At 39.6% G+C, this 16,995-nt stretch overlaps 1 protein-coding gene across 3 annotated transcripts; it reads left to right on the top strand.

Moving 5' to 3' along the window:
* The first annotated feature begins 5,067 nt into the window (after positions 1-5,067).
* Positions 5,068-16,949, top strand: LOC117543363 (catechol O-methyltransferase domain-containing protein 1-like). Of its 3 annotated transcripts, none has more exons than XM_034211578.1 (7): positions 5,068-5,223; positions 13,190-13,314; positions 13,412-13,517; positions 13,901-14,019; positions 14,715-14,769; positions 16,388-16,521; positions 16,608-16,949. In XM_034211578.1, exons 2-7 carry the CDS (start codon positions 13,210-13,212, stop codon positions 16,758-16,760), a joined length of 672 nt encoding a protein of 223 aa, XP_034067469.1. In that variant the 5' UTR covers positions 5,068-5,223; positions 13,190-13,209; the 3' UTR covers positions 16,761-16,949. The 3 variants fall into 3 exon arrangements, with proteins under 3 accessions (XP_034067469.1, XP_034067460.1, XP_034067480.1); XM_034211569.1 differs by lacking the exon at positions 5,068-5,223 and adding an exon at positions 5,540-5,692; XM_034211589.1 differs by lacking the exon at positions 5,068-5,223 and adding an exon at positions 7,478-7,577.
* Positions 16,950-16,995: the final 46 nt, after the last annotated feature.

The raw sequence follows: 16,995 nt of genomic DNA, 5'->3' as shown, positions 1-16,995 counted from the left end.
AGCTATCACTTAATTCTCTTATCAGTGGGATTTAGGGGACAGGGATGATGTTAAATAACTGTAAATCCTTATCTTTGACTTTGTGGGTGGTTTATGGCAGTTTCAACAGCAGTTCAGAGACAGAATGTCCATACCTTCTGCCGGTTACACGATTTATAGTTATATTACGCTTTGTCTAAAAGAGCAGAGAAACAGATAATTGAAAGGAAGAGATAGCAGCTAGCTGGAGAGGGGGCATGCAGTAACCGAGAATCATCATTGCAAGAGACATATCACAACGACAGTTTTATGGCTAAAGAGCCGGCCCTCTGTATTTTGGGGGCTCGTTTTTATGAAACAAGCAAGATCCAATTTTCTGATTCATCTGCAAACGGGTCGGACTGAGTTTAGTATTCTGTCGCCGGGCTTCAAACCGGCTCACATGAGCGTAGAGGTCACCGAGAGGACTGGAGGAGTTGGAGTCATGAGTTTACGCTCACACCGTCACAGGCCTGCTCATATTTTTGCCCTCAGTGACAACAAGGCTATTGTTCTCTCTGATAAGGCTTCAGTGTGCACAGTAATGGGAATTAAGCAGGGCATAAGTCACAGAGAAATTGGGTGACAGCAGATCAATAGATAGTGGTGAAGCCTCAGGGACCATTAGTGAAGGGGACCCTTTTGTTTGTCCACTGGTGGGGAGGGTTACTGGATGTTCAATTCTGAATTAACTGTCGAAAATAAAAATACATTGAGCTCATAAGAGAAGAGGGAAGGTTAATTGGTGACACGGGTTCATTAACATGACCCGTGTGTTTCAGGGTTGTCTTTATGAGGTCACGTCAACCTTTGGGTTTTAGGGGATTTTTTTTAATACAGGCAATCTACTGTTGTAACAGGATGCAATGCAACCAATGACTCTGAGTTATAAACCCTTGGCCCTCTGAGGTACATTTAGTTTTTGCTTTCTATCTATGCGTTTATTCTTTTGTATTTTTTTATTAGTTTTATTAGTATGCTGCGTTATCTGTTCTGCTGCAGTATGAACTCCAAAGCTAGTTCCTGACACGTGTTATTGAAATGGCTATGGTTAAAAACTGTTATAAAATTCCTAGATTTGAGGAACCAGAAGCAGCAAATGTTTTGTGTTATTGTATGAAATAAAAAATGTATATCAATAAATATTCTACCAAAATTGTAAACAATTACATTTTCTGTCAATTACTCAGCTTAACATTTTAGCACTACAACCATTTAGACCAGTATCAAAATACACATTTGCTTCATTAACAATGCTGTTTTAATTTTCTGTTTTTCTTTGTCTACAGGATTTGAAGTGTGTGCTTGAGAGCATGTGTGGCACACATTTCCGTGGACTGTGGGAAAAGTGTACAGCACGATTAGAAATGCCCTGCAGCACTATGCGGGAGAGGATGGAAATGCATTAGCCTTAATCTTTACAGTGTTCAAAATGATTAGCCAGAACGTGACAACTCTGATAAAACAGATTCTTCCCTTAAGTTCTTCAGGCAAATGCATATTGTGGCCATCACTCCGAGACATTCCCACTTAAATGCACTGATAATTTGTTGTTGCATTGCATTATTCCTGCCCCATAACCAGGCCCCAGCTGAGTGAGCAATGTGCCAATGATAACTAAAGATATTAATTAGTATATCACGATGGCGGCATAAGCATTTTCACTATTAATAAATTCCAAGCCATCGAGTAGTGATTTAATTATGAATTATGTAAATGGTTGCCATGAATCATTTAGGTCTATGCTTTTTATTAGCTAAATGGGAGGGCAGAATGTAGGCATATCACAGTGATGAGGATTTACACACTCGAGTGATGACAGCACAAGTACAAGAATATTTAGTGACTTGATCACAACTGCATGTAGGCCCCCTGCGAATGGCAAAAAGCATTTCACTTTGATGAATAATTGACTAAAGATGTTGTTTAATGGCTATAAAAGGGTCATGTTTACCCAGAGGTCTTAGGTTCTAAAGGTTCTTTGGTGTGTACATTAAGCCCTGCATTATACATTATTAACCAAATAAGAAACATCATTCTATCCATTTTAGTTCATCGCAGTGCAGAGAGGAAGAAGCAGAGAATGTCCACATCTGAGAAGCCTAAACTAGAGATATTTTATCATTTCTGCTTAAAAATTGTAAAAATATGAATATGAAAAAGGAAGTTTTCTTCCTGTGCAAGAGCCCAGAAAAAAAACTAAACATAAAAATGGCTGCAAAAAAATGGCAACATCCTGCATGTGATCCATGCAACTGCACAGGTTGTAGCAAGTCATTGTATACATTCAACCTAAATTAAAACCCATATCTGCATACATCTTTTTTATCCTGAATTATGTTAAGCGCTCCTGCAAACAAAATAACACATGGCCTAAACCACTGATTTTAAATATAAATCAATAGATGAATCAATAATATTTCAATCAAATGTGGGAAGGGATATTTATTATACAACAGCATAAAAGACAGATTATTGAAGACATATTGAAGACTGAAGAACTACACACTCGGTGACAGTCACGTACATGGGCATTTGTTTTGTATGACTTCATAGTGAAGCCCCTATTATTGTCACATATATTTTTTTTTCTAACACTTTTCATCTTGTCAAATTGATATAGTGCCAGGAACAAGGAGTATATTTGGTTTGAAGAGAGCTGTCAGGCTGCACTTTTTGATGGAGTCGTATCGCTTGCTCATCTGTCAGTCAAAAAGAAAGTCTGCTGCCAAAGTCAAAAATCAAGAGTGGAGAGTAGATGACTTGCATGGCATTTCATTGTCCGGGAGAGAATTCTGACAAACACTGTTCAGCTGGATTTAAAATGTGTAGGGCATGTTTGTTAAGTAATTAAATGTATTATTGATTAACCAGGTGAATGTTTAATACAGTTGGTCACTTTAAGCTTAACAAGTCCTCTGTAGAAAAAGATAATGGACTCAAAGTGTTCTGTAGTCTGTGATAAAAACGGAATATTGCCTCATTACACATACAAAGATGGCCTACACATTTCAGAGCACATTAATCATCCCGACATGTGACATCATAAAAAACTTCTTCTCATAGACAGCAGACTCGAGTCAGGCAGGCCTATAAAATGTAATCATCACAACAGTGTCGACATTGTTCTGGCATAGCAGAAAATCCCCCGACCCAGGGAGCGTGTCTCTCTGCTGGATTGTTATGGTGTTTACTCACACAAGGGGCTTACCCCGAGGCCAGCTCCACACCTCGGCGTCCCAGCTGGAAGCGTCCGAGTCCCCTGGAGGAAGACTCTGTCCTCCCCTGCTGTCCAGACGCCGTCAGTGAGCAGCAGCCATGCAGGGCATCCTGGGAACTGGAGGTCAGGGGAAAGAGAGAGCATCAGATTTCAAGCTATCCATCAGGTAGAACAGGAGGGGTCCTTTAGAAAAAAAAACACTTGGTCCAAATCTTCTCCTATTTGAGAATGAATACTAATCTCTACACAGTGTCCTTATCAAACAGAAACAGTGCTGTCACCGTGGCCTTAACACACACTGGATGAGTTGGCATCATTTGTTTTGGTATGGTTTTTTTCAGAAATATTAATACATTATGCTGTTGTCTTTTATGCAGCACATAGGAAACTGATGATGCTCGTATACTCCCTCTAGTGGATATATTTATATCCGTCACTAGTTAGACCCTTTATATATACAGTCTATGGTTAGACCTAGAGTTTGTATTAAAATGGTGAATGTACATTTGGAAATTATGCTGCTAGTTATAAGGTTTTGCATTTGTTTTATTCATCACTAGTGAACAGCGTCATTGGTTGTCCAGTAAAATATAATACTGCTTCTTCGTCATTTGGGTTGAAGGTCTGCAGCCATGCCTGGTTTGCACTTCCTGAGACTTGACTTTTATTTTTTTATAAATCCTCTGAGTTTTTGGATTGTTTATGCTTTATGAGATGTATAACTATGAGTAAGAATCATGTTTATATCAAGCTATTTTAAAATGTTACTTGCTTTTGTCAAAATGTTTTATTGTTGCACTTAAAGAAATGGGGTTGGAGAAGCTCTTCTAAAATATCTAAAGTTGCTAATCCTCTTTAAACTTCAGATGTGATCAAATCTGTTTTCAGTCATGTAGCATGAGGACTAAACCCAAACAGTTGTTGTTATTTCCAGGACTGTGAATGTTTTGCCTTATATATCATCAGTTAAACAACGCTGACATTGTAACCGGAAGAAAAAAGGATTAAATTAGTTAGTCACCTTAAGCCTTCCTCAGTACAATGCTCTTTAACAAAATCAGATTCACACACAGAGGGTAACCCAAACACATGGTCTCTAATTTACACAACACCTCATGTCATACTGATTTTTTCTCTTTAAATAATTACTGATAAATGACCAAAACAATTCAGGTGTTTAGTGCTCAACTGTCATACAAGCCATAATTTAATTGTTTTAAAGGTTAATGAAATGTGTATAACAGTGCGCACATCAACAAATACATTGCAAATATGCAATGTTCTTCATATCCAGTAAGTATTACTAACTGTAAGTTAACTTTATTGCCTTGACAACACTGCCCCTCTCAGTAAGAACACCTATATTACATGTCCAAATATTTTGAGTTTAACTTTCATATGCATTCTGTGGAGTAATTATATTGTGTTGTATTTAATTAATAAAACAATTGGACTTCAATAACATGTTTAAAACAAACAGTTCCATTTTCTGTGAATTAATTTAAATGTTAAAGTTCCTGCATATATATATATACACAATCCATACTACCACGCATAATCATAATAATAATAATATTAATAATAATAAATGTGTATTTATGAAGCTTTCTTTTCAGAAAGTTTTAAAATAACAAGAGTTTCACTGCAGAGCTTTTAGAACGTATTACAGAATTAGTGCACATAGTGGTATGGAAACTTCCACTCAATGAACTGTTGTCTACCATTGTTCTGTTGCATACATAATGACATTATTATTGTCATACACATTTCCAAAAGAAAGGGACATGCACGAGTACGCAGCAGTGAGTCCCAGGGTCCCAATATGACAATGGGCGTCGGTTGTACAGTCCTATCATGAGAGCTGCAGCAGGTCATATGACCATTTCTACATGAATGATTCGATTTTTTAAGGGTCGTTTCAGTAGGAATTCAGTTCAGTTAGGCATTCTGACGTCCAAGCCGCCATCTTCAGACGCAACTTTGTGGTGAGTTGTTTTTCTCTTGAAACCGGTTGCAACTGCATGATTGTTTTTAAATGTCATGGATGCATTATATCATCAACACTTTGTTCATTTGGCTTTGCTAAATATACATTTGTTTTCTTCTGTTTAGTCGGATTAGTTGGAGTAGCAACACTATGCATTTTGCTTATCTCATCGCCACTAAACACAATGGCAATCACACGATGGCATTGTACATGTGTCTGATAGTATGTGGATAGAAACACAACAGACAGTCTCACATGGTCACGCGCCCCTGATCCCTCGCAGCTTCGCCTCTGTTCGCAGTATTACGGTAACGCGCGAGACAACACGGAAGCGCTAAAGCTGGGATCAGGTTATCCGTGTGGTATCACAGTTGTGGTTTAAAATATGGCTTTTCGTTATATATCCAAAGAGGCCCTGGCTGGATCTGTCACACTGGGAGTGGTTTTATTCACCGGTTATTTAATTGGTAAGAGAGAATTTTGTTTGCCTTAATTCTTCACGTTAAAGCTTTACAACGTCGCGACTATGCCAAGTTAACCTATCAGCAGTGAGGCGTGTGTAAGGGCGTGTTACCAGTAGAGGGCACTGTGTTTTTTATGAATATCTAGTGTTATTTTGTAGACTTCGATCTGTAGAGTAGGGAAAACATATATGAAACAAATTACTATTTAGTTTCAGTTTCAAAAAGTAATACAAGTATTGCTTTAAAACTGCCTGGAAGCAGGAGTTTTCAGCATATATCTGAGCTTATCTGTTGTGGACATATTGTAAACAAATCAAATCACTCTTTTAAAAAAAAGGTCCCATGTCATGCTTTTCCGGTTATTACCCATCCTCTTGTGTGTTATGTAACTTTGTTTGCATGTTAACGGTCTACAACAGGGGTGCCCAACCTTTTTTGAACCGAGAGCTACTTTTAAAGCTGCCAGTCTGCCGAGATCTACCAGTCCAAATAGAGAGGCGTAGCCATTACTGACAGTAAATACACACTTCTACTTGTATAAAACTGACCTTTGTACGATGAATACTTCATAAAATACTGCAGGTCCTTTATCTTACCTCTTTCTAATCTACACACATACAAGTATCTAACTGAAGTTACACAACAGTGTTGTTGATACAGAGTTGGAGTTTATTCACACGTCACATACTACAGTGGGTAATGTCTTCAAGAAACATTGAACAGTGCTGCCACATATGACACAGGAAAAAAGAAAATACTCTGAACCCTTTCTTTGCCATTATATAAAAATAGTGTTGCTACAAAAGTATAAATTAGGCTTACTAATAAGACAACTCAGATCTGAAGCTACACAGGAATCTGCTGCCAAAGTGCAATAAAAAAAGATTATCTAAAAAATTAATAGAATCAAACCCTTTTTTTGTTGCATTTTAGTAGAGTATACAAATAAATGCCTTTAAAATAGGATGCAAGCAACTCTAGTTTCTTAACCTGAATTGATAATAGACTATAATCAATTTAAGTTTGCATTCTTATACCATGTTGTACAATATAATTATAATGAATAAGTTCAAACTAAAAATTACAGCTGATTAATAACGGTATCTAACTTGAGTTTTTATTATATCAAAAACCTGTTGAAATGCTACTGTTATTTTTTACTGTCCCCAAAAAGCGCATCGGCAGCGTCCAGGAACGCTTCTTTCACAACTTCGCCGTCTTTGAAAGACTTCATGTGTTTCGCAAGAACGTGACTGACACGATAAGATGCTCTGGTAGCAGCCTTGCTCTTGTTGTTGGGCCTGGTGAAAATGGACTGCTGTGCATTTAGCTGTCCTTTCAGGCCCCTCCCCTTTTGGAGCGTAGGGCAGAATTAGGAGGGAATTCCGTCTCGTAGCGTTTGTGCACTGTTTTGAAATGCCGCTCCTAAATTACTCTTCTTCGATAAAGCCACGCTCGCATTGCAGATGAGACAGATGGACTTTGAATTGGAATAGATACAAAAATAATCATCCTCCCACTCCGAGTGAAAATTATATATTTTGGGCTCTTTTGCTTCTGCCATAATTGCGGTCTTGTGTGTGTGCGGACTGTCACTCCTGTTGACACGGACAACGTCAGCGAAATAGTGCCCACTGCCCACCAGCCACGCCCCGACACATGGGGTCACGCCGGCCAATCACAAAGCTTTGATGCGTTCAAGTGCATTATTCTGGCACAGGAAGATTATTTTATAGGACATTAACGATAAAACAGAATATTGTTGTTCTATTTTTAGACGCATCTCCCGATCGACTGTGAATCTTCCCGCGATCGACCGGTCGATCGCGATCGACTGGTTGGACACCCCTGGTCTACAAAGTCACAAACCCTCAAAGTACACCCTGTAGCGAGTACAACTCTAACACAGAAAATACCTGTCTATGCTGGCCCAGAAGGCCTCATTGGGGATTTCTCTTTTTCTTCCTGGTACCAAGTGACGTAACGAAGACCAAATGGACCAATCCGTGGAGCCGTGGAGCCACACACACACACACACACACACACACACACACACACACACACACACACCACACCATCACACACACACCCACACACACACACACCACACACACACACACACACACCCACATCACACACCACACACACACACACACACACACACACACACACCACACAACACACACACACACACACCACACACCACACCACACACACACACACACACACACACACACACACACACACACACACACACACACACACACACACACCACACACACACACCACACACACACACACACACCAACACACACACACACACCACACAACACACACACACCACACACACACACACACACCCACACACACCACACACACACACCACACACACACACACACACACACCACACAACAGGGTGTTTCTCAATCGCGAGGATGCTGGCTTGGTAGTCGCGTACTTCCAAATCACTTCCTTCAGAAACGAAGCAAGTATGCTTCCAAGCCACGGCTTCGGAAAACGAAGAATAATGGAACAGGCTCACTCACTCTTTCTAACGGTTTCAACATAAACTGTACCGAAAATAAATACCTCACGATGTCTATATAATTAGGAACTTGCTTTACTTTCACGGAACACATTTGTGATGATAACAAACAAATGTAACAAAGTAACATATTTACCAACACATGTTCTACGCCACTACATACTTACATTTAAATATGTGCTGTGTCGGTTCAGCAATTCTCCGCAAGGGTTTTTGAAATTGGTCCGTGTGCAAAGCACTGTGGGGATTTTAAGGACGCGAAGTCTATGTGCAGCCTCGAAATTTCCCCCAAACCAAGGACGCGGCCTCGGTGGAATTCCAAGTATGCTGGAGATTGGAACAGTCCTTCGGCGGCACTCGATGACGTAGCATCCTTGAAATATTGGCTTGGAAGCCAGAAACCTCGAGATTGAGAAACGGCCACTCACTCAGCCTTATCTTTTCTCAGCCGCAGCTGATCTCATTCTCCACTCACGTGTGTGTGCGTGCTCAGGCTGAGTTTCGCCGTATCTCGCTGTCTCGCAGACCCCACGCAGCAACCAGGAAACGACACCAGGGCCCTTTCTCATTTCTCTAACTCCCCTCCTCGACTCCTAGGTTGCGTTCCGATAATCCAAAAATCAGCTCCTAAATTCTAACCCTATCTGCTATTCCTTGACCTCTGAGTGAAACGTCACGGGGTTAAGGGATAGTGGATAGGAGAATTCAAAAGGAGAGAATCAGAATGCACTTTCACTATCCGACATGTTTATGATGCGCCAGCGGACGTCATGAATGTGCGTCTGCTGCTGTGGGGAAACTATGGAAACTACAGTTTTCTATACAGCGGACTACAACATGGATGTTTAATAAGAACGAGGGACTACTGTAAACTCATCTAGAGACTCTGCACCGTGCTCTGATGCTGTTGCTTTGCTTTATGAACTTGGACAACAGAGAAACATATTCTTCATGACCAAAGTTGGAATTGAAATAAAAAAGGAAAGTGAAGCTTATGCTCGTCACCCTCTCCCTCCGGTCCACATTAATACAAATGATCCCAATACGTATGATTGTATGAACTATGAAAATATCTTAAAATCAATACAAATGTATTTATTATAAACGTTAGTCCTTAACATCTATATCACCATTCAAACATCTTTTAAAAGTTGAACAAACTCCACACAGCTCAGTAAACACTGAAATGTTGACTTTATTTGATCGTTTCAGTAAAAACTAATGTTCATATTTCTCTTTTTGATTATAATACTGATGAACGTTCAGAACAAAAGCACTTTGGCAACTTACCACATACGTTTTAAAAATGCTTAATAAGCACTGTAACTTTCATGATATCATTTCTCCGTCATAATCGGTTGTTTCCGTGAACGGCCGACTGATGAGTGACGGCAAATGCTGCGGCTGCAATGCATTGTGGGGCAGCATTTTCTCCTTCCTTTCGTCAAGGGACGTCCAGTGGTTCCTAAGCTAAAGGAGGTTATAAAGGAAGTTTGAAACCTCCTTTCCTTTCATTTAGAGAATTGGAACGGCACTTATCATGGCTGCCACTGAGGGACTTCCGGGTCATTTCACTCCGTTAGGAAGGTTCCTAAGCTAAATGGACTATTGGAACGCAACCCTATCCTCGAGACTTAGTCCCGCCCATAGGAGATGCGAGCGGAGGAGCCGAGGAGGGGAGCCGAGGAGAGAGGAGGGGAAGCAGCAGGCGGTTAGAGAAATGAGAACTCCTCTCCTCTGAGCGGTCATTTTAAAGAGACGTCCATTAATGATGACAGGAGGCACAACAGCACTCTGTCTGATGGACAGATGTGTTCATGATGACTTATATATGACTTATATATTTACTTTTAATCATTCACAGTGCGGTATAATGAGACAATAAGAGGCTACAGATGCGGACACACACACACATATGTATATAAATATATACAATTTCAGAATCAAACAGGGCACTCTCATAATAATGTAACACTATCAGAGACTGGATATATCCCCCCCCCCTCTCTGGTCGATACAATGAGGAAAATAAATTACGGGCCAAAAGTTTTATTTACAAGTATTAAAAGTAAGCAGAGGACACCAAACCAACTGAAACCTGTCTGTCTGCTGCATCTATGCACACACTGTACCACACACACTTACACATAAACAGGCTACAGCTGTTGTGTATTTTATTATGTGAAGCACTAAATGGTCTTAGAAAAATATCGACTCTTTGTTTGTAGATATCTACTAAACTAAAGCAAATAAAGAGAGTAGGCCTGTTATACTGAGTGATATAGATTATACACACTGCTCTGCTTTCTGCACGGACCTCACAGCTGTTCTCTCTGGAGTCTGGAAACATCTCGTCGCGATGAGAGCAGTTAATAAAATAATATCCAGGGGATGCATGCAGAGCTGTCATTGGCTGAGATAAGTCCGGCCGGCACGACTCTTTGAAACATCTCTGTTCCCGGAAATGCATCCGCGAAGGAGCCGTGGAGGACCCATCAGTGTATCCTCAGTTATAGCTCCTCCAGAAAGCCTCCTCGATGCTCGGTCCTCGAAGTGCATTTAGAGAAATTAGATGTCCTTCAACATGGCGCGCTAAAATTCATTTCCGGGTCACTACCGGAGGAGTCGACCAGGGGGATTTGATGAAATGAGAAAGGGCCCAGTAATCCAGTTCACACTGTCGGCTCCTCGAGTCTCAAAGGGCGGAGCAGCGAGCCCTGCAACGTCCCGCCAACACGGCAACCCAGACCCCACGCAGCATTCTCATCTGTTTGTCATTACTGGTGTCATTGACTGGTTGCTAACAAACGCCATTGTAACACATACACACACATCAGAGCACAGTGGGCTCATAGGGAGGGGGGGGCAGGAGCTCCAACAAGGCGTTTAGGACAGAGTGGATACACATACTATACAGAGATGCTGTATGAGAAACCAATGTGATTTTGGAACATTGAACAATGTAAATCTATTCTAGTAGACCTCAACAATGGAATTATGATCAGTAGAAATGGACATGACATGGGACCTTTAAGTTCTTGTCTGGTTGAACATAATATACTACCATTATAGGTGCACTCTTAATACTAAACCTTTCAATGTGGCTGTGGTGTTCTTAACCGACAATGGAAGTGATGCATTAAAGATTTTTTAATGAGTGACCTATATACCAGTCTTGACTAATGCTACAGTTAAGCGTTAAATCCTGTGCATTAGTAGTACATGGATAGAAAAACACAAGCAAATAGTTACATTAATGTAGTGTTTTAGCTGTTGGAACTAGGAAAGAAGGCATCATCATGGTAATCCAAATGTTCAACCTCAGGGTGTAATGTAGAGGGTTTACTGAGTTCTACAAATAATACCCGGTACAAAGTCTCCCTCTTATCATCATTCACTTTCCAGCTCCTAATGACCCTGATAATAATGGTAAATACTAAACTGCAAAGCCTTTGAATGAGTAGGTACAAAGACACGGTCACCCCAATGTGTTAGTCTAGACCAGGGGTAGCCAACACGGTGCCCGCGGGCATTTAGTCGCCCGTAGGGGCAACGTGAGTCGCCCGTAGGGGCAACGTGAGTCGCCATGTTCTAAAAATAACTCGCCAAGCAAATCCAAAATGAATAAAATACACAAAACAAAAAAGGAAATGTAATTAAAAGAATCTACCCTATGCATAAACGAAACCTACATCATAGCAAACTCTATCTACTTACTACAACTCTATATCTATCTAACACCCCTCCCCCCACCCCCACAATGAATATCGACCAATCACGTTCTTGCTTGATTTGCGGGACCAGCGTTGCAGTCGGAAAGAAAAGCAATGTGGCACCTCCACGCTTCATAAGGAGTTTGACCGCTGATTTTCCTTCTGGCTGAATCTACACAACACATCAGCCCCATTGGACAGCCTAGTCGTGCCAGCCTATACAACACATGAGGGGCAGAGTTTTACTCTGTGTGTATTGCAACTTGCATATATATGTATTGCACTTGACGCACACGGCGTAATTTCCACTGGGGACAGCGGGGACATGTCCCCCGCACTTTTCGAAATTCCGTTTGTGTCCCCCCACAGACAGACAGACAGACAGACAGACAGACAGACAGACAGACAGACAGACAGACAGAGTAAAAAAAAAAACTGTTTAAAAGGAGAGTGATTAGTAAAATATGCATAAATAAAAAGAAAGAATGCTAATAGGTAACATAAGATAAGAATAAATAAGTTTAAACGATTTGTTATTGGTTGTGATCATATTCTAAAGATGTTTGGATTATTGAAATGTATACAGCTCCCTTTCATCTGAGTGTTGAGAGCTGTATCCATAAATTCATGTTGTGCTCAAAGTGCTCCAGATTGATGCATTTCACTTCAACATTTAAAAAAAAATCTTCCATGCATGCCCCCGGACCCCCCTAGAAGAGGTGAGGTCCACCCCCAAATAAAGCAGGTTACATTAATTAAATGGAATACATGTTCTTTTAGTAAACACTGAAAACAGGTCCCACAGACCCAAACAGCACACAAAGGTTAAAGGTCAGCATATAATAATGTTAAAATGTGCTAAATATATACACGGCAAAAAACAAAAAAAAGAGGAGTAAAAGTAGCCCTCGACTTGTTTTATTTTTTTTAAGTAGCCCTCACCCTAAAAAAGGTTGGTGACCCCTGATCTAGACTGAGTCATTGTATGTTCTCCAAGATAAAGATACTTATTGCTTTACAATTTCCAGTCTTCAAATCTGGATCTGTGACTGCTGCTGCAATAATTGCATTAACCCACTGAGATCATTCAAGTTTTATTCTTGAGTTCTTATCTAAATCAAATAACTACTGTACATTAAGTGGACCAGACTTCAGTTTCCTGAAAGATGCATAAGCTGGATGGTAAGTTGAATGACATCATGCTCTTAAAATCCTTATAATTGTTTCATGTTTGTCCTCAGGGAAAAGGAAATCTACCAGAATGAGCATCTTCAAAAGTCACGGTGAGGGAAAAGACAACCCACTGATGCAGTATGTTCTCAACAACTCTATGAGAGAGCATCCAGCCCTGAAAAAACTCAGACTGGTAAGCACATCTCAGTATACTGAGTACGGATGTGTTCTGTCACAATTAAAGCACTTATATCATAAAATCATGTTTCACAACTGCTTATTGCTTTCAGAGGACAATGGAACACTCCTGGAACATCATGATGGTCGCCTGCGAGCAGTCGCAGTTCATGGCCAATATGGCAAAGCTTATTAAAACCAAGAAAGCATTAGAGATTGGTAAGGGCCTCAGACTTAACATCACACCTAGTCTCTGTAATGCATACATCTCTCAGGATTGATATTCAACAATCCTTAACATCTTCAGACTCCAGTAAAGTACCTTTTTTAATGCGCACAAGAAGCCAAGTTTCTAGGAGGAATTGGGTTGCTGCAGAGAATTACATTTATATTAGCTGTAAAGCAATTCAAATTTGTTTACATAAAGAAAAGCATATTGTGCATAAATGTCATTTCATGACCACAACAAAGAAACTGGAGTTCATGTAATCACACTGCCTGTACAGAAACAGAATATAATCATTTACATTTTTTCCAAAAGTGTTAATTTTGTCCTTTCTGTCGTCATCCATTGTGCTGATTTGAGTGCCCTCTCATTGCAGGAGTATACACAGGTTACAACACACTAAGTATTGCACTGACTTTGCCCGATGATGGAGTTATTGTGGCATGTGATGTCAGCGACGACTACACCAACATTGGCAAACCCTTCTGGAAAGAGGTACTGTTCACATCTATGTTATAGTATTTGTCAAAGCACTGTATTATGATAGAGTAAAGTATATGATTTGTAATACTGCTGTATTGTTCCTATATTGCAAAGTGCTGATCAGTGCAGAGGATTTTCTTACACCACAGGTAATAAATGGCAGCACTATTTGACGCACTTTTGTGCATCTGCATGTGAAGCAGAATTCCTTCAGTATCTGTCAGTCTTTTGTGTGATAAAGGACAAATACTGAACCTGTCTGCCAAGTCATTTAATAATCATACACTCATCATGTTTTAAATGATTGAATCAACACCACCTTCAGAATTTAATTTTATGACTTTCAAGTTGGTCACAGTTAATAATTTCAGACTTTGACTTTTTTGTGAAATATCTGTTTACATGCTTGAACTTCATATAGATTATTGTATTCTAGTGCATTTGGGATACTTAATCTCATGTACAATATGTAAACATACAATCAGCTGTATCCAGTCCCATATCCCTCTGCCTGTATCTTATTTTGATTCATCCAGAAAATAAAAAATAGGTTATTGTAAACAATGTCATGCTTGTAAAACCATCGAAAAAAATAGAATAACTACATCATGCATGTACAAATATTTTCATGTACTGCATAAATAACCTTTCATCTGACAATGTATCCGCTGCACTCAGTTTTGAAATGATCCTTGTTCTTTTTCCAGGCTGGGGTCGAACAGAAAATTGATCTGCGCATACAGCCAGCTCTGAAAACTCTGGGTACATTGATACTTTTATTTGAATAACTTTAATTTGTCTGATATAACAAATAGGATGAATTGCATTTCACATTAATGACAGCTAATAATGGCTTAAAAGGTCATAAAGTTACTTTGCCAAACAACCAGTCTTCATCATTACAGTATTTTCTATAGCAAAACCAAAACAATTGCTTTAATAACATTTGCCACCAACTGTTTTTCGCCTGCCCGCCACAGGGGGCAGTAAAGATCCCTGACAGTTTAGAGCAATTTAATAAAGCGAAAAAGAAACCATACCACAACAATTAAAAACAACCGCAACGCAGGTGAGATTCACTTTTTATAAAATAAATAAATATGCAGCTAAACCTTTCGGTGAAAAATGCACAATGCAACTCCACCGTGTTTCTTAAATGGTTTCCCTCGCAATTGTGACAGTAAGTGTCACGTGATTATTTCAAGTGTAGAATCTTACAGCTGAAATCAATGTCCTTAATTACCATTTGACAATCAGGTCCAGATTGCGAGCAGCTGCGTTTTGGCTTAACATATTCATCTAAGCTAGTCAAATGCTAAGTAACACAGCTGGGGTTACCTGCAAATATAGCACATAGTTAGCTACCTGAATGTAGCATTTAATAGCATAAAACGGCTAAGGTTTACACTCACCTGGATTCCAATTGTCATGCCAAAGAGGTCTCTGTGTTTGCTGCACTTCTCTTTATCCTTTGCATTTCATTCATCTCTTGTGTGACTTATTTCCGAATCTGTCAAATACACAACGTGTATAATTGTTTAAGCTATTTTCTGAAGTTTTTCCAAGTGAATCAAACTTTCAACGGTGAAGTCGCGGTGAACGTCACGACTCGAGTCGACGTTGTGTGACGTCACGTGCCAATCATCTAAGTCGTGCTTTAGCCTACCTACAATAGTTTTTGTATTGGAAATTATATATTTGTTACTTTAGTAACCAGTATACGTAATGATTACTATGCCTGGCCAGTAAGCAATAATATGTTTCATATAGTTTCATTATTCAAACCTTTATTTATACAGATAAATCCCATTGAGATCATTGATCTCTTTTTCAAGGGAGACCTGCTCAAGTTGTTCCACATGAAACATAAAAACATAAATAGAACAACAAAAGGACATCATACAGCATCATTTACATAATTATCCACATAAACAGGTACCAATAGCTTCCGATTGACTAGCATCCAACCGAGCTTTAAAAACATTTAGTGGCACCAGATTGTTCAGTTTCCATTTAATTTGCAGACTATTCCAAGACAGAGGAGCTGCGCATCTAAAAGCTGTCTTCCCTAAGACAGTCCTAGCAGTTGGCACATTTAATAAAACTACAGCATTCGATCTCAGGCAGTAGCCACGTACAATTTTCCGTGAGATCAGGGAGCAGATATAAGATGGAAGTTTCCCTAACATGGCTTTGTATATAAAAATGTACCAGTGACTGAGCCTCCGTACAATTAGTGAAAGCAAACCAGCCCTTGCATACAGGGTACAGTGATGGGTTAATGCTTTACAGTTTGTCACAAATCTGATGATAATAAATTATTTATAATGATAATAATATAACCTGACTTGTAATTTATGTTCTCTTTTATTTCTTTCAGATGATCTCTTGTCAGATGGTCAGGCTGAAACATTTGACTTTGCCTTCATCGATGCAGACAAAGTAAACTACGAGAACTACTACGAAAAATCTCTGCAGCTGTTGAGGAAAGGGGGCATCATCGCCATCGACAATGTAGGGCCTTCACAAAGACATTAAGTTGGAGTTGGATATTTGCAGACCGCTAATCCTCTAAACCTGTTTATTTATGTTTTCTGCAGGTGTTGTGGGGTGGAAAGGTAGTGAATCCATCTCCTGACGACCAAGACACTGTGGCTATCGACAAGCTGAACAAGAAGTTGCACCGAGACGCTCGCATCAACCTGAGTATGCTAACCATAGGAGATGGGCTCACACTAGCTATAAAGCTATAGAAAGACGTCTGATGAATACAATGATTCATAGGTAGTGGGCATTACCTCTATAACACTGCATATCCTTTTCATGGGACATGTTGTGGACATGTATTACTTCATAATCTGTATAGCTTAATAATTTGTTACGTTACGAGACAGCATTTCAGTTAAATTACGTTTGTATTTCAATAAATAATCTACATGCCACTTGTTTTAGTTTCATTGTTAAACTAAATTGTCTTTATACCATATT

Source organism: Gymnodraco acuticeps, unplaced genomic scaffold (genome assembly GCF_902827175.1).
Source record: "Gymnodraco acuticeps unplaced genomic scaffold, fGymAcu1.1, whole genome shotgun sequence".
NCBI lineage: Eukaryota > Metazoa > Chordata > Actinopteri > Perciformes > Bathydraconidae > Gymnodraco > Gymnodraco acuticeps.
This window is presented reverse-complemented; position numbering and strand designations above follow the sequence as displayed.

What these genes read in the sequence shown, in the direction of transcription:
- LOC117543363 (XM_034211569.1), top strand. Translation starts at nt 5,611, where the DNA reads ATGGCTTTTCGTTATATATCCAAAGAGGCCCTGGCTGGATCTGTCACA. An exon ending in CCCTGAAAAAACTCAGACTG is followed by an intron (nt 13,315 to 13,411) that starts GTAAGCACATCT and finishes TATTGCTTTCAG; the next exon opens with AGGACAATGGAACACTCCTG. An exon ending in GCAAACCCTTCTGGAAAGAG is followed by an intron (nt 14,020 to 14,714) that starts GTACTGTTCACA and finishes TTCTTTTTCCAG; the next exon opens with GCTGGGGTCGAACAGAAAAT.